Source organism: Procambarus clarkii, chromosome 46 (genome assembly GCF_040958095.1).
Source record: "Procambarus clarkii isolate CNS0578487 chromosome 46, FALCON_Pclarkii_2.0, whole genome shotgun sequence".
In the NCBI taxonomy this organism is placed as follows: domain Eukaryota; kingdom Metazoa; phylum Arthropoda; class Malacostraca; order Decapoda; family Cambaridae; genus Procambarus; species Procambarus clarkii.
In genome coordinates this window covers 26,762,564-26,784,511 of record NC_091195.1, presented here as the reverse complement: position 1 = coordinate 26,784,511, position 21,948 = coordinate 26,762,564, and the positions used below count along the sequence as shown (strand labels likewise).

At 48.0% G+C, this 21,948-nt stretch overlaps 1 protein-coding gene across 3 annotated transcripts in view; it reads right to left on the bottom strand.

The window, feature by feature from the left end:
- The window catches only part of nes (lysophosphatidylcholine acyltransferase 3 protein nessy), a 176,810-nt gene that overhangs the window by 142,374 nt on the left and 12,488 nt on the right, over window positions 1–21,948 (bottom strand). For all 3 annotated transcript variants that reach the window (XR_011222190.1, XM_045762571.2, XM_045762570.2), the window contains exons 2-4: window positions 21,196–21,303; window positions 20,612–20,734; window positions 16,533–16,648 (exon numbers count right to left, since the gene is read on the bottom strand). Coding sequence is in view for 2 of the 3 variants with exons in the window: in XM_045762571.2 (XP_045618527.2) it covers window positions 16,533–16,648; window positions 20,612–20,734; window positions 21,196–21,303 (347 nt within the window). In the remaining variant the exon portion in view is untranslated. The remainder of the gene's footprint in view (window positions 1–16,532; window positions 16,649–20,611; window positions 20,735–21,195; window positions 21,304–21,948) is intronic.

Below are 21,948 nucleotides of genomic sequence, written 5' to 3'. Positions count from 1 at the left end.
GAGAAGAAGCCCTCAGGTGGGACACCAACAAGGAGGCCACCTGATCACCATAGAGATGATGATAGACTCGAGTCAAAAAAACCATACGCGAAGACTCGAGGAGAAGATCGAACCAGCTACGTGATGTACCGGTCCGATCTGCTGAAAGAGGCGGAGCCGCGGGAAAACCCTCGGGTTCGGACACCGAGCAACCAGCGCCTGAAACCAAGGCTGGGCCGGCCACCAAGGGGCCAGAAGGACAACTCTCCCCCGGTATGTCTCTAAGCGAGTCAGGACCTGGAGCAACAGCCGAACCGGGGGAAAGAGGTACAGGAACCCCCACCTCGACCAGTCTAGCCGAAAGGCATCGACCCCGACGGCCTCGCAATCGGGGAAGGGCGCCGCATAAACGGGAAGACGCCGCAACCACGCCGACGCGAAGAGGTCCACTTCGGGGCGCCCGAACGTCTGGCAAAGCCAACGGAAGGACTCGTTGTCGACCGTCCACTCCGTGGAGAGGGAAACGAAGCGAGACAGGGCGTCGGCCAAGACGTTGGAAACGCCCCGTACGTGAACCGCCAGGAGAGCCAAAACCCGAGAACTCAGCAGACGAGTCACCCGAAGCGACCAACCCCAAAGAGACAAGGACCGCATCGAACCCCCGCGGTTCAGGCAATGAACCACCGGAGAGCAGTCCGAATGGAGCCGAATCGTCGATCCGCGGGCCACCCGAATCCTCCCCAGAGCAAACCACACTGCCGCGAACTCCCGCACCGTACTGTGAGCTCGACGGAAGGACGGATCCCAACGCCCCTGGCCGGCCTGGTGAGCACTGGTCACAAGACCCCAGCCGAGAGACGACGCATCCGTGTACACATCGAGCGAGGGCTCGGGTAGGCGCCAAGGCACCGAACCCCGAAAAACCCGAAGAGGAAGCCGGTGACGCAGCAACCGACGCAAGGCCCCCGGGGGTCGAACTCTGCGATCGCGAGAGAGGCGGAAGGGGGAACCCCGAAGGAACCAGAACAGCCGTCGAAGCCAAACCCGACCCGGCGGGTAGACCACCATCGCGAAGTTCAGGCTCCCGCACAGCCCCTCGAGCAACCGCCGGGTGACCCGAGGGCCCTCCAGAAACAGACGAAGGCGGGACCGCAGCCGCAGGAGAGACTCCGGAGGGAGAGACAAGGAGGTGGTTCGAGAGTCCCACACGAGACCCAGCCAAGTCCGAACCTGAGAGGGAACCAGATGGGACTTCCTCCAGTTCACCAAGAACCCGAACTCGGCGAGCTGGGAAAGAACCAAATCCCTGGCTAGCAAGCAAGCTGACTGGCTGGGAGCCTAAACCAGCCAGTCGTCGAGGTAGGCCAACACCCGAACACCTAGGAGACGCAAACGAGCCGCCACAACCCGTGTAAGGCGTGTGAACACGCGAGGTGCCAGGTTCAACCCGAACGGGAGACAACGAAAGCGGTAACTCAGACGCTCCACAACAAAACCGAGCCAGTCCCTGAACCGCGGATGAATCGGGACATGCCAATAAGCGTCCCGGAGGTCCAGGGACACCATCCAAGCTCCCGGCTCCAAGAGGAGCCGAACCTGAGACAGCGTAGTCATCCGAAAGGAGGGGCAATGAAGCCAGGGGTTCAGACGGGACAAGTCCAGAATGAACCGCAGGTCCGCGCAGTCCCATTTCGGAACCGGAAACAGACGGGAAACCCATCTGAGGGACGACGTCGTTTCGACGACGCCCAAGCGTACTCACTCCAAGACGACTCGACAGAGCGCAGGGGAAGAAACATGCCCTGCCAGCCCCGACCCCCCAAAGGGGGGAGGGGCCACCCAACGCCACCGCAGGCCGCGAGACACGACCCGAAAGGCCCACGAATCGTGGGACCAGGCGCGGGCGAACAGCGCAAGCCGCCCCCCCATCGCCCCGTCAAGGGGGCAAACCGCGAAAGGGCCGGCGACCCTTACGAGACCCAGAACCCCGCACAGCGCGAACACCGCGCCGACCAGACGAGGGAGGGTCCGCAGGAGGAGCCAACCCCAAACCTGACACCAGAGGCCTACCACGACGAGAGGAACCCCGAGCTCTGGCACGACCTTTCCGGGAAGACCCACCCCGGGACCCCCGGAAAACCAACAAGTCCGACATCGGACGACAAGCCGCCGACGCAGCCTGAATAAACTGCGCCACGGCCGACTCCCCAAACAGGAGAGGACAAAAAGGTGAAGAACGCCTAAGAGCCAGAGCCCAAGCAGATTCCACGGAGGAACCCAGCACCGCCTGCCGACACGCGAGACGGGAAGCATAGAACAGGGAAACCGCATCCCGCAAAATCGGCGTGAACAGCTTCAACAAGGCAGCCGACGAACGCGCAGCCAAGGACAAGGTGCCGGACCCCGGGACGGACCCAAGCGTCCCCACATCCTCCACGAGCCAATCCGAAGACAGCTCCAGGAGGGAAAAGAACCGCAAGGCCGAACACAAAAGGCCCCGGGCGCGCAAGTCCTCCGCCACGAGCGCCGCCGAAAGGGAGGGAACCTGCACATGGAGCTGAATAACGCCCACATCGCAGGGAAGGGCAGGGGCAAACAAGCACTCATTCAGGTACTCAAGTTCACCTCCCAGGAAAACCTGAAGCACTGGGGAAGCTTCCCGCCACTCCAGCGTGCGGGAACGACAGAAGGAATGCCAGGAATCCAGACCAAACAAGGGGCAGTCTGCTAGCCAGGACGACTCCGGAACCTCGTAACGGAGCCAGAAAGGGAACGAAGTCCCAAACCTGAACGTGGACGGATCCATTTCCGAGGCATAATCCGGGTCACGCAGGAGGTAAGCTGCAAAGGCCGCTCGCACCACACCAGGTTGGATGCGATAAGCCGAAAACCTCCTGAAGGACGGAACCGACGTACCCGGGGGAACACGGAACCGAACCCGGGGAGGGGCCGACACCAAATCCAACTCGTACGCAGAGGGGGGAAAAGAAAACCCCACTCCTTGTAACAATAAGCCCCGCTCAGTGGGAAGAAAAACCCAGGCAGGGTCCAGCGGGGCCCAAGGCCCCCAAGTCAGCCCCTCCCCAGCCTCAAGGTCCGTCACCACAGGACCCGAGGCCGAGTCCTCTCCCCAAGCCCTGACCCCACAAGACAAGGACGGAGCAGCCGGAAAAGCTGGAGGAAGGGGGGCCCACTGGTCAGACCCTGAAGCTTCGGCCGGGAGACAAGACTCGAATGCCTCTGCCGCCCCCCCGGAAGGGGCAACCCTCGAAGCTGCCCGAGTCTCGAGATCAAGTAACCCCTGCTCCGACCCCGAAACCCTCAGACGCTTCGGGGCCGGAAGCAGGGGCGGGGGACTAGAACGAACAGAAGGGGAAGGACGAGGAGGTGCGGACTGAACCAGGATCGAAGCGACCCCCACCCCCAAGTCCGGGTCTCCAAAAAGCAAAGCGGGGCAGCCCCGGGGCATCCGGGGAAGCAACCAACCGAGCGCGTTGCAACAGACGAAACCTAGACTGCAACGCACGTGCCGCCTGTACCCGAACAGAATCATCAGAGGATTGGGTAAATTGAGTCACAAGCAAGCAGCAACACTCACAGGACTCAGGGTCGAAAGTATCACCGACCCAACAGGCAGCGTGGCAGAGGCAAAAACAATGAGGGTCACCCTGAGACAAGGGGACCGAGCAACCCTCAAACTCGCACACAGCGAGTGGGGACTCCGGGGTCACATCCATCGGACCCACGCGCCCCCTAGGGGATTCCCAGGGTCCTGAGCGTTTACTTTAAGAGGACTCGCGCTCAGGTAGTCCCAGGCAGGGTGCTGCAAACCGGCGCCCAAAACTACCAAGCAAACTTCTAAAGCTGAACCCCAGGGACGTGTACACTCACGGGGACCTAGCAGGGGGCGCCACCGAGGAGAACAGTGGAAGGGCAAAAACAAACTGAATAAAACGACAGAACCCCCCACTGTAACAAGAGAGCAGTACATAGTACATGAACATCATAACAGCATGAACAGGCCACGTGGAGGATGAACAACCCACAGGCGCCAGACAGGCGGCAGCAGACAATGTAAAAGTTACACCTCTGTACAAGTTAGCCATGGAGTCAGGTCAACAGTCATCGAATCACAAAGAGGTCAGAGTTGATGCCGCCATGGTAATCTTCAGGGATTAACCCCTAAACATCAAATGCAAAACCCTCATGTTCAGCTGAGGAGCAACAGATCAGGGCAGAGTCAGTTGAGTGGGCACAGCCCAGTAGGGAGGTGTGTGTGGACTCTGGGAAGGAACATCATCTCCAGGAAAACTGTGGAACAACATACGAGTAAGTACGGCTCTCTTGTACTAAAGCACCTCATTCAGTACCCTTGGCCTCTAGTAGGGAATATAGTTAGGGAGTCTCTTATTTAATTATTTCTAATAAAGTCAGAGATTAAGTGTTATTCAATGTGTATTAATGGTTCCTTACTTTAGTGATATTGGGCCTACCGTCCCCTTTGCCCTAGTGACCTAGTGCTCTTAATTATTCAGTACTCCTCCCCCCGTTCGTCTTCCGTGTTGAGGTGTTAGTATTGGTGTGTCCCGCCTTATTCTTGTGTACACTATAGTTCCCAAGTGGTCAGGATTATTCGAGTGTCAGGCCAGGATCCTTGTACCGTTCAATTGTCCCCTACACCTGTCCTGGTAGGTTATTCCATCTGCAAGACCTACGACTCTCACTCCGGTCCCCTGTCCGGTAACTCAGGGTGGTGGCAGCGTCACTCGGTAACTCATACGATAGGTTGTGACTACGATTATCTCTATCTTTCTGTCTCACTCTCCCTCACCAGTGTCTCACTCTCCCTCGCCCTCACTCGCTCTCGTTCTCGCTCTCCTCTCTCTCTCCTCTCGCTCTGCCTCCCTCTTCCTCTCCCTCTCTCTCCTTCCTCTGTGTACTGGTTTACGTCTTCGTATGACGGCCCGAGTGTTAACATCTTATATGATCGGTATAGCATCTGTTATTACCATAGAAAGAGCGGAGATTGCACGGTTAGCTCAGTGGTAGTAGCGGAGTGCGCGGTCGAGATAGATACAAGGCGAGGTATTACAATCAGGGTCATTACAATGGTGGCTTAGCGGTGGTGAACATTGTTTTACAGTGTTCAGTCTCACGCGTCTTGTGCCGTTCGGTGTAGCTATTAAGTAGTTTTAAGCGGTGTTTCTGTTCAAATTATCGCGATTGACTGATTTACTCCAATTGAACGCGATAATCTGAGGTGTACTGGTATTGTACAGCATGCTAGTGTGGACTAGTGTGTCAGTTGACTCACGTCTAGGGACGCCTAGCGTTTGAAGTCTGGTCACAGGAGTGGCAACAGTTTGGAGTTGTTGACCGGCGTAGATGCTAGGGAAACACTCTGGGTCACGTGATGTGGCTGTAGGTTTAAGGAGTTAGAGTAACTATTAGTTAAGCTCATACGAGCAGTAATTACAGTTTCCCGATAGGAAGTACAAATAGTTTCTATCAGTGAATTATTGTTAATGAATAGTGCGTGGGAAATTGTGTATTGGTATCGCGTAGGAGAAGTTGTCTCAACGCGGTGAAAGTAATATTGATTATTATCTGTCATAAGAGCAGGCAGATTGAGAAGTAATTACGTTTTTTTTTTGTTTTAGAAGTGACATTGAAATTACCATCCTTGTTAAGTAAAGGGGCTAGTTATAACGACGTTGTGAGTTTTTGTCTTGTTCTCAGTGAATCATTGTTAGTTCCAAAGATTTTTTTTTTAATTTTTTTTGTTTCAACATTTTTGGGTCAGCGCTAGTCCGGTGAACTAGTCGTTCAGACGTAGTTTATTGGCATCATGAGTTCAGATAGGGCTTTAAGGAGTCAGGGAGGGCTTAGCCAACAGAACCTTCTAGCAATACAGCCGAGACAGGCTATCCAAGTGGATAGCACGGTTCAAGAGTCAGGTGACGATCCACAAGGTGCAGGTGATGGGGTCACATCAGGTCACATGCTGGGTAGCCGTCCTTTGTCCACCCCTGATACTCAGCAGCCTAATGACATCACCCCTCCCCCACTTCCTCCCAGACCGACCTCCCAACCCAACACCCCAGGGGCGCGGCGGCCTGCACCTTCCCCACATACTCCTCCCCAACCACCCCCCCTCCCACCTTACCCATCCTCAGAAATTAGGAAGCGCCTCTCTGAACCCCTATATGTGAACCTTACGGCAGGGCGCTTACATACGCCTACCCAGGGGTCCACCCAGGGGTCCGGTCAGGTGACTGTCCCCACCAATACCACCCCACCTCTCCCCCCTCGCAACCCCAACCTTGGTCAGATGACCAAACCCTCTTCTACCATCTCATGCCTTGCCCAGAACCAACCCCTAGAATCCCCTACCTCACACCATCACCCCACCCAACCCTCCCCCCCACCGGACCATCACTATAACCCTACCTTACACCAACCCTTCCCTCCCCATTACCAACCCTTCCCTAACCATTGCCAACATCTACACTCCATGCCCCCTGCGTCTCATGGTATGCGTCAGCCCCCATTTTCATCATTCTCATTGCCTAGACCAGTGTTACCCAAACTAATTTGCAAAGAATTACCAACAAATATAGTGGAACGTAACCGGAAAATAGACGACTGGCTAGGGCAAGTAGGTTCATGTTTGTCAGCTGCCCAGGATGACTGGGTGAAAATTAATTTAGCAGCAGGAGCGTGTATAGACCCTAATGGTTCAATAATGCAGGACCAGGAGTTTCAATATTTGCAAACATGGCCAGAGTTTGTGTCAGCAATTAAGAGACGATATAAAGAGAAAATAACAGAGGAAACAGCTAATAGGTATTTAGCTAGTTTAAAACGAGGCTCAAACGAAACTCTCAAAGACTTTGGAACTGGCATATTGCGTAGAGTGCGTGACTTGAGGCATGAATTGGGATACGATGACCTGAGAATTAGTCAGAAGGCTAAACAACTGTTGTGTATGTCAATCCCCGGGACACTTGGAGCTCACGTTTCGGCTGCAAGTGTAACGATGGATTTCTATAGTTTAATAGAGTACGCTACGGACTTACAAAACATTCAGGGGCAGTGTAAGGATACAACTGAAACTAGACAATCCTCTTATGTCCAAGCGGTAAATACGAACAATTCGCATCATGTTAAGGAGAGTGTAGGTAACTCTTCTAGTAACCAGAGGGGAGGGCACCATAGAGCTGGCCCGCCTCCTCACTGGTACTACACTTATGACCCCAGGTGTTGGAGTTGTGGCGGACGAGGCCACAAACGAGAGGACTGCCCCAATAGTAAGGAGGAATTATGAGATAAGGCCCCTAAGGAGGAAGGGCGGCCCACTTTTGAAGTGAGGGTGTGCGGGAAGAGGTTGACTGCATTCCTGGACACTGGTAGTCAGGTAACCATCATTAAGATGGACTCATTTAGGACCTTCAGTCAGGTGCGCCTTAAGGAAGGGGGTGCACAATTAACAGCTGTCAATGGTCAACACTTTGACGTTCTGGGAAAATGTATTTTAACTTTTAACATTGAAAAAGATAAACCTTGTATCCATGAGTGTACTGTGGTGGATAATGTAACATTCCCTGGTGATATATTGTTAGGTATGGATTTTTTGAAACGATTTACATATTCTTTGACATCGGAGAAGGGAGCAAGACACAGTAGGCTACAGTTGGGATCTGTGTCTTTCCCAGTAAAGTTAACTGATCACCCTCCCATAATTGCTTCAATTCAACGAGCACCTAAATATGTAAACCTTCCTAAACAATTGTTCAAGTCTCTTCAAGACCCTGACAAGAAAACATGTAGACTACATGCTGTACACAGACAAGTATGTCCACCACGGTCATTTAAGTTTATTAAAGTCGCCGTAGGAAGAAACATTCAACCCGGAAGTACCCTTCAGGTAGCTGGCAGAATTGATAAGTTGATGATACCATATACTCTGGTATCTGTACATGACAAAGGTGCGATAATACCAGTGGTCAACCTCTCTCACAAACCTTATCGCTTTAGGGTAGGCGATAGTCTGACACAGGGAATTGTGGTAAATTTAAAAGAAATAATAGAGTCAGATACCACACAAACATCGACTGTAACAGCGCAATGTAGCGCATTGAACTTAAGAGGAGTCGCACAGTAAGATCGGTAAAGAAACCCCGTTATCTCCTCAAGATAAGGAAATGGTGGACAAATTAATAACTGCTCTAGATTTGACTCATATGTCACCTGCTGAACGTAAACAGGTACGGGAAGTCCTCCGTAAATTTCCTAGGTTATTTGCGACTGAGGATGAGGAAATAGGCTACCTGCCTCAAGTCGAACACACCATTCCAACAGGTGATAATCCTCCGGTCCAAACACGTCAATGGAGACTCCCAGAACAGGCGAAACAACTTATTAGAGATGAGTGTAGAAAGATGGTGAGACAGGGCGTTATAGAAGAAAGCACGTCACCGTAGCTTTCCCCAGTAGTGCTAGTACGCAAACCTGATGGTAGTTACAGGTTCTGTGTAGATTACCGTAAAGTGAACGAAGTGACAACAGCGGACGCTTATCCTCTGCCTCTCATTCAAGAAATCATAGACCAGTTTGGCACAGCTAAGTACTTCTCGACACTTGACGCAAAGTCAGCGTATTGGGCCATACCAGTTGCAAAGCAAGACAGAGAAAAAACAGCATTTTCGGATGGTGTGCGGACTTACCATTTCAAGCGTATGCCATTTGGATTAAAAACAGCTCCTTCATCTTTTCAGAGGGCGATAAATTATATTCTGAGCCCTGTTCTTGGTAGGCACTCATTGGCGTACCTTGATGATGTTGTAGTGTACTCTAGAACTTTTGATGAACACCTCCATGATTTGACAGAGACCTTGTCGTTGTTGAACAAGGCGGGGTTCAAATTGAACGCCCAAAAGTGTACCCTGGCGGCTCAGAAATTCAAGTTTCTGGGTTTTCAGGTAAGCACAGATGGAATACGCCCTGACCCGGACTCTTGTCGCGCTATTGCTGAAATGCCAACACCAAAGACAGCAAAGGACGTGAGAAGATTTCTGGGTGCAGCTGGGTATTTCCGTCGACACATAGAAGGTTTTGCGAGAACGTCAGCTTCACTGACGAATCTCACTAAGAAAAATGTTAAGTTTGTATGGACCCGAGAGCATGATGAGGCTTTTGAGAAGTTAAAATCACAATTGAGTACTACTCCAGTTTTAGCAATTCCTAACTTTGAGAAAGATTGGGAAGTCCACACTGATGCAAGCGGCATTGCCATAGGTGGCTGTTTAATACAGCGTGACTCGGAGAACAACCCGCACCCGGTAGCTTACTTTAGTAGGAAAGTGAAAGGACCGGAAGTAAGGTACTCAGCCACTGACAAGGAAGCTTTAGCTGTAGTAGAGAGTGTAAGGTATTTTGAGCCTTATTTGTTTCAGCGCCACTTCGTAATTTATACTGATCATCGAGCATTGACCCACATTTTTAAGAAAAAGACACGTTGCCCGAGAATGACAAGGTGGGGTCACGAACTGTCAGCACACTCGTTTCAGATATTGTATAAGCCTGGTCCATCTCATGTTGTTCCTGATGCGTTAAGTAGGAACATTGCCACCGTCAATATGAATGTAAACATTGAAACGATTGCGAGCGATAAAATGAGAGAACTTCAGATGAAGGAACAGCGATGGAAGGAAATTATTGAACATCTGGAAGGTGGGAAATATCCTTCGAGAAAACAAAGTACCTCTTTAAATGACTTTGCACTCAAAGAAGGAGTGTTGTATCATGTAAATGCCCAGAAAGACAGGGCGTTGTTTCAGCTAGTTATCCCTGACGCATTAAAGCCTTCAGCATTAAAACTTGCGCATGCGTCAAAGATTGCAGGTCACCCGGGAGTGTACAAAACTTACACAAAGGCCAAGTCATTATTTTATTTCCCAGGGTTATTATCACATGTAATTAAGTACGTCAGGTCATGTGGGAACTGTCAATGACGCAAAGGTACTCCTAAAGTACAAGCCCCACTCCAGGAATTCTCAGAGATAGCAGAACCCTTGGATCGGGTGGGGGCTGATTTAATTGATTTACATAGTAGCAATTCAGGCAACAGATATGCGCTAGTTCTAGTGGACCATCTGTCCAGGTATACCACTCTAGTAGCCCTTACCAGGAAAGACCCCCAAACAGTGGCAGATGCATTTTTAGCTAGGTTTGTTACTGTGTTCGGTCCGCCTAAAGTTCTAGTATCTGACAGGGGACAGGAGTTTATTGGTAGCTTATTTCAGGAAGTATGTAAACTCTTAGAAACAACAACTGCGCTAACAACAGCATACCATCCCCAGACGAACGGCATGGTGGAACGAACTAATAGAACGGTGAAGGATATGCTTGCCATTTTAGCAGAGAATGACCCGGCCACTTGGGATGAACAGTTGCCCTTTGTTCAGTTTGCACTAAACACCGCAGTGCACCAGTCAATAAATACTCAACCACTCTTGCTGTTTACTGGACACTCGTGTAATTTTGCGTCAGGTCTGCTTAACAGACATACTATTAGTTATGGAGAGGATTATCCTTCAGAAATCCTCACCAAGATGAAGAATGCATGGAGGATAGCAGCTGAAGCATCAAAGAAAGCAAGGACACGGTATGCCCATTATTATGATAAGCAGGTACAACCATTAAGAGTGAAAGAGGGAAGCCTAGTGATGCGGTTGAATGAGTCAGCGCCCGCCAATCAGAGTAGGAAGTTAGCAGCTAGATGGCGAGGCCCTTATAGAGTTATTAAGAAACTAGGCCCAGTAAATTTCATAATCAAGGGTATATTTGAAGACCAGGTTGAAAGAACCATCCATATAAATAAATTGAAACTTTATGTAGCAAGGGAAGAACTGGAATTACCTTCAGCAATTCCAATTCCCGAGAGAGTGGAGGGAATGGTTATTCCTGATGCTCAATCGGAGGAGGATGATGACATCCTATCATCCTTACTTAGTAGCCAAGTTAGGCCTGGTCACCCTATGGTAACCAGATCTCGCGCGCACATGAGCGCACAGTAACTGAGTTAAGCTGTCATCTGAGTTATAGGTAGAGGCAAAGAATTGTACTGTAGGTGCTTAGTCAAGAGTGACGTACCTTTACCTACCCTGGAGGAGTTATCTTTCTTAAAACCTCCAGGGCAGATCCAGGTCTCCACCAGATATGAGTTATGAATGTTTCTTTTCCCAGGTCTGCTCACATTTCCACACTGTCGGCCATATCCCATCTCTACAACTGAGGCCAGAGTAGCATGTCACCGCTATTGTCTGGTGGGAACCAGGTTTAGTTCCCGAGGGACAGGACGGGTCACACTACATCACCCCCTCCATCCCTCTCCCCCCACCCTTGTTAGTGGTACCTGCCATGGTGGGGGCGGCTACAAGTCAAGGTCACAGCCAACACCTCATCACTTAATGAGGTTATGGAACTGCCAACACTAGCTGTCATCTGGAGGACTGATTCAACATATCAGACGAGACATTAATGAGGTCACCTGCCTTGCTATAAAGAACACCGGTGACCGGAAATGAACAGCCAAGAACAACGGAGTGGATTGGGCAACGGTTGCGGGATTACACAAGGTCTTGCCCACTCCTGAGGTTTCTGATGCGCCGAGCAACAAGATGTGAAACTTGGTGGCTACGTAAGAACAGCACGTTCCCTCTAGAGTGTGCATGATACGCCAACGCGGATGCACGATTTGCATCTTGGGCCTACAATCATGTGCATGATGGGATAACGAAGAAAGTCGTAAAGGCCTAGTACGACGTAGCAGAAGAAACGCCTGTAAGTGGATGGAACCCAAGAGCTGGAGCCGGGACCCGAGGGTTCTGCCGCCACGCCCACCCCGCCTCAACGAACTGGAGCTGTTCACTCATCAAGCAAGACCTTGTCTGGTGTCAACGTCTCAGTACTCCCAGGAAGTCAACATGTATGCGGCAGGCAGAACATCGCCAGCAGACGTTCAGCAGGCGACAACATCTTACAAGAGGATGGAACCCAGGTACGCCAGAGTTCCCCCTGTGACCGGACAGCAAGTCAATCATCGCTGTCAACACCGACGTCATCGCCTCATCGACGACCCGGAAGGATGGACCAGCAGCGCGGATGTACTGCGGATTGTGGACTAGTTCAGTGGAAGACTCTAGTCAAGAGGGGAGTGGATCTCTTCTCACAACAACTGAGGCCAGCTGAAGAACTTCGTTGGTGAAGAACACGACGCATCGTTGCAGAACTACAGCAAGAATACAGCAATGGGCGAGTCAACAACATCGGGACAACGGACTCGTCGGGAATAAAGACTTTGTTAATTTGTATATACAATATATATGTAATTTTTTTTAAGTTCAGAAAACTTGGAGTTCACCGTTACAGAGAAAATGTTATGAATGACAATTTTTGTGTAGACTCTGGTGAACTGGGGAACCAGCGGAAAGATGGTTCCAGTATAAATTTAATTGTTTGTCATAAATTGTGTTAATTTTTGTTTCTCAAATTAATGTTGATTTGTCATCTAAGAGGTTAGATGGGCTGCCATGCAGGTATGGTCAGCCTGGATTTTGAGTTACCATGGTAACTGTTATTGTTGAGAGTTTTTATAAATATTTCTCGACTGTGAGATGTATATATTTAGATAGGGTAGCTATTTTTTTTCGAGGCATGTGCTAGTTCCTTTGTGGTCTGGGATAAGAAAAGCCATGTTCGAGTTCCTCGCCCACGGTTTTTCTTAAACCGGGACATTGGGGGATATGTAACAAGAGAGCAGTACATAGTACATGAACATCATAACAGCATGAACAGGCCACGTGGAGGATGAACAACCCACAGGCGCCAGACAGGCGGCGGCAGACAATGTAAAAGTTACACCTCTGTACAAGTTAGCCATGGAGTCAGGTCAACGGTCATCGAATCACAAAGAGGTCAGAGTTGATGCCGCCATGGTAATCTTCAGGGATTAACCCCTAAACATCAAATGCAAAACCCTCATGTTCAGCTGAGGAGCAACAGATCAGGGCAGAGTCAGTTGAGTGGGCACAGCCCAGTAGGGAGGTGTGTGTGGACTCTGGGAAGGAACATCATCTCCAGGAAAACTGTGGAACAACATACGAGTAAGTACGGCTCTCTTGTACTAAAGCACCTCATTCAGTACCCTTGGCCTCTAGTAGGGAATATAGTTAGGGAGTCTCTTATTTAATTATTTCTAATAAAGTCAGAGATTAAGTGTTATTCAATGTGTATTAATGGTTCCTTACTTTAGTGATATTGGGCCTACCGTCCCCTTTGCCCTAGTGACCTAGTGCTCTTAATTATTCAGTACTCCTCCCCCCGTTCGTCTTCCGTGTTGAGGTGTTAGTATTGGTGTGTCCCGCCTTATTCTTGTGTACACTATAGTTCCCAAGTGGTCAGGATTATTCGAGTGTCAGGCCAGGATCCTTGTACCGTTCAATTGTCCCCTACACCTGTCCTGGTAGGTTATTCCATCTGCAAGACCTACGACTCTCACTCCGGTCCCCTGTCCGGTAACTCAGGGTGGTGGCAGCGTCACTCGGTAACTCATACGATAGGTTGTGACTACGATTATCTCTATCTTTCTGTCTCACTCTCCCTCACCAGTGTCTCACTCTCCCTCGCCCTCACTCGCTCTCGTTCTCGCTCTCCTCTCTCTCTCCTCTCGCTCTGCCTCCCTCTTCCTCTCCCTCTCTCTCCTTCCTCTGTGTACTGGTTTACGTCTTCGTATGACGGCCCGAGTGTTAACATCTTATATGATCGGTATAGCATCTGTTATTACCATAGAAAGAGCGGAGATTGCACGGTTAGCTCAGTGGTAGTAGCGGAGTGCGCGGTCGAGATAGATACAAGGCGAGGTATTACAATCAGGGTCATTACACCACCAGGCAAAAACAAAAAGAAAAACAAAACCCCGCAAGAGGACAGCGAACCCCAAGGAACAGAGCCGGCCGCGATGTCGGGAATTACAAGCTGAGCAGCACCCTGCGCCCCTACCAGTGCAAACTGCCTCTTACCCGCCGGTAACAAGGGAGAACAGAACACCCAAGAGCCCAACAGGCGGCCGAAAAACCGAAAGGTAAAACGGACCAGCAGAGGCAGACCCCGAGGAGCCTGTGGAAGGTGGCCCCAAGCCCCAAGGGCAGTACTTACAGGGCACCTAGGGAAGGCAGCCCTAGGCGCATGCAGCCCGAGTACTGAAGATAACTCCTGGCTCTCGCACCCACAAAACTAACACCACACGCAAAGCACAGTGCAGTAGCGACACCGGAGCCAGAGCACACGACCATCGCCTATAGCATCAGCCTCAAGAACTGAGGTGTGGGTAGCCGGCGCGGGGGGTCTGGGGCTCCCCCTTCCCCCTCCCGGGGAGGGGGGAGCTGCGCAGACAGCGGCGCGGCAGTGTGTGACGTCACACTAGTTTGCTTGTTTTCGGTTGGGGAGTTCTATCCACTAGTTCGGTTTTTGGTAGCAATTTTAACCAGAATAGGGGTTTGTTTTGGGGCGCTTACCTTTCTGGGTGCCTGTTCCGGTCGATGGCAGACATAGAATGCTTCCAACTACACGGGGGCTTCTATAGGCCATTGCTCCCCTTGCCTCTCTGAGGGGGCCCGGTTCTGGCCGTGGTCCCCGGTAGGCCTAAGAACTCCATACACATGACTGATGCCAAAGTCTGACATTAGCATATCAGCCTGGGATAGCTCCGGGGAGCCGACGGGGCTCCCCCCCAGAAATGGGGTAATGATCATCTATGTTTGACAATTTTTTTTTTCTTTCCATAACTTTTCAGAACGGCAATTGAACGTGTATTCTTATTAGCACTATCGTGTTCCCCACAGGCACGCCGCCAACTTAGAGGTCATGGGCCTAACGTGCGGGCAAGTGTGCGGGCAAGTGTGAGGCGATGCCTAAATGTGTATCCTCGTTTCAGTTTTCTCACCTTAATTCTTGTGCTACGTCGTTCGTTTTGGTATCATTGTGTTCGCAATTAAATTCCCTACAGGTGTGTATGAATATAATGTCCAAAAGCCTGCCGTGACTCCCAATAGCATAGCCTAAAGTCGGCAAAAGTTACCCGTGAGCGCACAAAATCAGTAAAATGTGTATACTCGTTCAATTTTTTTCACCTTAATTCTCGTGCTACGTCGCTCGTTTTGGTATCATTGTGTTTGCAATTAAATTCCCTACAGATGTGTATGAATATAATGTACAAAAGCCTGACGTGCCTCCCCACAGAAAAGCCTAAAGTTACCCGTGAACGAGCACCAATTTGTACACCGCAACCTAATGTGTATACTCATTCAGTTTGATAACATCAACTTTCGTGTTACATCTCTCATTTTTATATCAAATTGTTCGCAATAAAAAGGCGCGTATTTTAAAACTAGTCCCATAATAATAGAGCAATAACTGGAATTTTAACAAATATTTTAATTCTGGAAGCTCATCATCACAAAATTATTTATATCTTTCCAGTGTTCCGACATAAATTTTTGTATTACATCTTTCATTTTGGTATCAAATTGTTCGCAGCATAAAGGCGCGCATTTTAAAACTAGTCCCAACATAATAGCACAATAAATAGAATTTTACCAAATATTTTAATATTTTGACCAAAAACCTATTTATAATCTTTCAAGTGTTCGGACATCCAGTTTCATGTTATATCTTTCATTTTGGTATCAAATTGTGCGCATTCTAAAGGCACTTATTTTGATACTATCCTGAGGTTGATCGGATAAAAAATGAATTTTATACAAATATTTTTGTAGTGGATGCAAGTCCTGTCCACGGCTAGGACTCAGGAGAAAAAAAATGGACGGGATTGATATCCAAAGAGAGCGATAGTGTTAAGATCTGGTATGAACGCTTGTTCTCTCTGACACACCTTTCGCAAACAGAGTCGTAAAGGGTTGGAACAAGTTAGGTGAGGTGGTGGTGGAGGTCAAAACCGTCAGTAATTTCAAAGTGTTATGTCAAAGTGTGCTGGAAAGACGGGACACCACGAGCGTAGCTCTCATCCTGTAACTACACTTAGGTAATTACCATACACTCCCTCCATGACCCGTACAAAATGCTGTATATCCCCGTGTATAACATGCTCCTCATTTACAATCACCTTTTGTGGAATTTTTTTTCTATCTACTGCACTGTATTTTTCAATACATTTTTTTTGACAAACTGGGCAAGAATAACTTGAGCTACCTTATTCCATTGTGTGTATTTATACCTCCATAAACATATTTGAATTTATTGACAATGATTTTCAAGTGGTTTTGTCGGGAAAACACATGATTTTGTGCATGCAAATGCAATACAGAATATATATAATTGGTGCTGAAACAAAATATGCATTCAATTTACGGGGAAAACAGTAAGTATTTATATGCATTTGCATATAATTGGAGCCAACACTTAAGAGCATAAATATTAAAAAGAAAAACTTGGTAAAATTAGTCAAACACACAAGAGTAACTAAATTATCTTACATAGTCTTTTGTTCCGTCATATACATCATACGTGAGTGCAATTAGCCGCAGGGTTAACACGCAATGGGGCATACTCCACTTGATATCGTAAGTGTCTGTTCCTGTCATGTAGTAACCTGTAATATTAAACTTCATTAATGTTGGCGACAGTGTAGTAAGATTTAATAATAATAAAACAAGGGTTGTTTTATTAAATAAATAATATAAATAAATGTAAATAAATAAATAAATACTGTAAATAAATGTCACTTACTGTGCTGCACCTGGGTAGCTTCCCAGCGCTCCTGTGACAGCGAAGGGCTCTTCCCAAACATCTGGTAACCGAGACTTTTTTGCATCAACTGGGACCCAGGACCAGGAGCCAGATTCACGAAGCAGTTACGCAAGTACAACACTTACGGACGTGTACATCTTACCTTAATCTTTGACGGCTTTCGTTACATTTATTAAACAGTTTACAAGCATGAAAACTTCCCAATCAACTGTTTTCATTGTTATACAGCTTCCTGGTGCTTCGAAGTTCATTAACTGTTTAATAATTGTAAGGCCGCCAAAGATTGAAAAAAGACGCACAGGTTTGTAAGTGCTTGCGTAACTACATCTTGAATCAGGTCCCCTCAAGGAAGTGAGGGGGAAAGCATACGAGGATCAGAAATTGACCCACAACCTAACCAAACACTCACAAGTCATGGGCATCACAAACAACCGCTCTAAGAATCGGATAGTTTGAACACAAGTCTAGGGTTCACATAAACAAGTAGAGCCTACCAATGATGCCTCACCACCCTGAGTGCAACATGCGCTTGTTAAGGGTGCGGGGGACACCTAAAAGGCACAGGCAGCCAATACCTTGATAAGCCGCCACACTTCTCAAGCCCTTATACTTGCCATGGCCCTACACTAGACACTTACTAATTCAGTCTTCTTGTACCCGAATATCCGGGTAACTGGCAAAATGATGACCAAGTTGCATTAATTGTCCTTGAATATAATCCTGATTGCAGAGCTTAGTGAGATAATTACTTATTATTTCCTTACAAATACATTCATAAAACATTAAAACAATTTACAGTAATATTAACAAGTAATTTGTTCGTATAGAAGCATACAATGTGTGTGAAAATGTACGACTCCGGCCAGCAGGGAAGCCCAACAATGGAAAGTTCTATATTATACCAAGCAGTCATCAAGGTCCACCAGAACACGGATCCGAGAGTCAAGCAGCACACAAACAATAACATTGGTAAGCCTGATAAATGTCTAGGAAGCCAGGTGGGGCCTCAGTGGGAAAGCATAGAAGTGATAAGGTGTGTGCCAGCCCACAACCCCTCAACCTCAGATGGCTATAAGAAACCAGAACAGTATGCCAATCTCTTGTACACAAGTGATAGTACTTATAGCAACTACTGCTGGAATGTATAAAATTGGACTGTTGTAAAAGGAGCCGGTCGGCCGAGCGGACAGCACTCTGGACTTGTGATCCTGTGGTCCCGGGTTCGATCCTGGGCGCCGGCGAGAAACAATGGGCAGAGTTTCTTTCACCCTATGCTCCTGTTACCTAGCAGTAAAATAGGTACCTGGGTGTTAGTCAGCTGCCACGGGCTGCTTCCTGGGGGTGGAGGCCTGGTCGAGGACCGGGCCACGGGGACACTAAAACCCCGAAATCGTCTCAAGATAACCTCAAGATATACCCAAAGAAACCACATTTTGTACTATACATTTTGTGGATGTCATGAGAAAGAAAGCAACAAAGATGTAAACTTTCCCCACAGTGAAAAACCGAGAGACAGAGGTGGGAGAGAAAACAAGAAACCAGTATCAAGGAGTGAGCCAAGCCTAATCCAAAACATGGGCTAAGGTGGCTCGCTGTCGCACTAACTAAGCCAAAGAGGGAACCATCACTGCCTCCCGAAGGAGGGGGGGTTATCTTGAAGTTATCTTGAGATGATTTCGGGGCTTTAGTGTCCCCGCGGCCCGGTCCTCAACAACTCAACAACTACTACACTCTCAAGTGGAAGATGGCTGCCATACATTCACCCTAATAAGACTACATATGAGAATCTTAAGTATATGCAAACAAGACAGAGTTCCTATTCAGGAGTCAGACTACATTAAATATGGCCAAACAACCCATGAAACAGTAAACTCTAGTGGCCACTGGTCCACAATAATCAGTGACAGGAGAGATAACTCTGGAACTAAGTTGAAGCAGATAACTAGTCAGCCATACAAAGTGACTGGGTACCATGTCATTGGGACTGGGTGGGAGTTAGACAGCTGCTACAGGCTGCTTCCTGGGGGTGTGTAACAAAAATCAGGCCTGGTCGAGGACCGGGCCACGGGGACACTAAGCCCCGAAATCATCTCAAGATAACCATACTGTGACACAATACCACAGAATGGAAACCCTCTTTACAAAGACAAGGTTTCAAAGTATAACCAGTCAACTAACCTGAATTGACCCAGGAGACCTGGGTGCTTAGCCAGTGGACACTTTGCTCCCCCAACCCTATTGTACTAGCTCGTGCTAACACCTGGTGGTAGTTGGTTTAGTAGGCAGTTGACTCGTTATCTCAAGTGATCCCGAGTGAATGTTTGAAGGGGAAAGATGAGTAGATTTATTTGTTTTGGTGTTAAAGCAAGCAGTCTATCTTGGTGGTGGACTGGTATATACTCTCCACTGTCTCCCTGACCCAAAACAAGTAACAATCCCATAAGACAAGTTCTTTGTCACAACATAGCTTTAAATCAAATAGCCATGGGCCCGCCTAGAGAAACTACCCAGGAAGACATGCTCTGAAAATTGATATTTTTAGTCTCTCGGATCTTATCTATTTTCAGATGCAAGTCCTGAAGTAAGTGGTCTGCTTGATACCTGATTGATAGGGTTCTGGGAGTTTCTCTACTCCCCAAGCCCGGCCCGAGACCAGGCTTGACTTGTGAGAGCTTGGTTCAACATGCTGTTGCTTGGAGTGGCCCACAGGCCACATATCCACCACAGCCTGGTTGGCCTGGCACTTCTTGAAGAAAACTACAGTATCTAGTTTTATCTTCAAGATGTCCAAGGTTGTTCTGGCAATATTTCTTATACTCGCTGGGAGGATGTTGAACAACCGTGGACCTCTAATGTTTATTCAGCGTTCTCCGATTGTGTCTATGGCACCCCTGCTCTTCACTGGTCTACGTCCTTTGCTTACAACCGAGGATCCAGAGTTCAAACCCTGGGTGGGGAACAAACTGTTGAGCATGTTTCCTTACACATGATGCAATGCATCTGTTCACAGAGTACAGTAGTTAAAAGTACCCAGGAGCTAGGAAATTGTTGTAGGCTGCATCCTGGGAAAGGATGCATTGGGGGGAACCTTGATAAGCCTAAGTACAGGCTTCCAATACCTGACAATGCAGATTAAATTTAATTAAGGTTAAGTTCACTCTGTGCAACATGCTCAAGGAATGTAATTGTTGATTGAGGATGAACTAACAAAAAGTTCCTGGCTTATGCGTTCTTTATATGACTGTGAAATGTTGTAATTATTTATTTTAGAAATTTGGCCAATTATATTATTAATTAGTGCCGTGCCTCACCAAGTTTACATGTCGGGTGGGGTATACCTGGAGCATACCTGGAGAGGGTTTCGGGAGTTCTATTCCCCAAGCCCGGCCTGGGGGCCAGCCTCGACCATCAATTTTCTTGCTGCAGTGTCTTCTTGGCTATTCAATTGCAATAATTATGTTCTGTATACATTACTACTTAAAATACATAAAATATAGTGGATTACATCCAAAAGGAAAAGAAATGAAAACAGAATCAATATAATCCATGAACTATTGCTAGCTTCCCACAACAGAATGTGCTCACATTATGCAATAAGAAACAACAATTCTGAATGCAATTTGACATAACATAAGACGACTAATCTTCCAGCGTAGGCATTCTGTTGCATGAAACACACAACGACAGACTTTGCAACAGGTAAAGTCCACAACTATAACCCCCTACAACAAAACTGATACATAAATAATTCCATCCTAATATTCAGAGCGGAGGAGTGTAAGAACAAAAGAAAGTCGCAGCGTACCGACGAGAAGATACGTCATCTGGAAGACAAAGGATATGATAACCGATTTGAGAGTCCCGCCTATAGACAGTAGAAGCAGCCATGCCACCATCACGCACACAGCCGAGTGCACCACATTCTGACCTGAGGAAAATGAATTTTATTTTTAAACATCTTTAATGAGCATATGTATGTATGTATGTATGTATAATTACCGTATGTAATTATGTTTACTGTCCAGGCTAAAATAAGAATACTGAAGATATAAAAATTGGAGTGAATCTTTAATACTTTTAAATACAGATTAATTTCATAAGAAAAACAATTAGAATTATGATATTTTTAATTGCACATCGTCAGAATGACAATTTGAGGTGATCACCACACTTTAGAAGGTAACAAAAATCTACCTTTACAGATATTAAATGAGAGGTTACCAGCCGAGGCGCTGCCTCTCACCAGCCGAGGCGCTGCCTCTCACCAGCCGAGGCGCTGCCTCTCACCAGCCGAGGCGCTGCCTCTCACCCGCTGAGACAGTGCCTCTCACCAGCAGAGACACTGCCTCTCCAGCTGAGACACTGCCTCTCACCAGCCGAGACACTTACCATAGTTAAAAAGAGCAATGCTGACACCAGAGGTGATGAAGTAGAGGTGTTGCATCCAAGGACTCTTACAGTACAAGGTGTAGCGATGTATCAGCACTAATGGGTAACCTAAAACAACAAAAACACACATATTATACATTTTATATATATATAACAATAATTCAATTTATAATAGCTGCTATCAGGAGACAGGAAGTCTGTACTTGAAGTCTTATCACAGTCCCATTGGAAAACTTGTACCGTTCCCCAGGATGCATCTTACACTTAAAAATAACTCCCCCGGGCACCTGTTAGTGCCTGGGGAGGTGACAGGAAATGTGCCCGACCACTTCCATCCCACCAAAGGAATCGAACCCGGGATCCCCAATTGAAAGTCAAGGACGTAGACCACCCCTTGCCAACGCAACTTTATGGCTAATTATAAAACCTGAATAAAAGGGCGAGAATAAAAACAGGATGGGAGGTGGACTACAAAAACAGGATGGGGGTTATCGTGAGGTTATCTCGAGATGATTTCGGGGCTTTAGTGTCCCCGTGTCCCGGTCCTCGACCAGGCCTCCACCCCCAGGAAGCAGCCCGTAGCAGCTGTCTAACTCCCAGGTACCTATTTACTTCTAGGTAACAGGGGCATCAGGGTGAAAGAAACATTTTGCCCATTTGTCTCCGCCTCCACGGGGGATCGAATCCGGAACCTCAGGACTACGAATCTAAAGCGCTGTCCACCCAGCTCTCAGGCGCCTGACACTAAAGGGG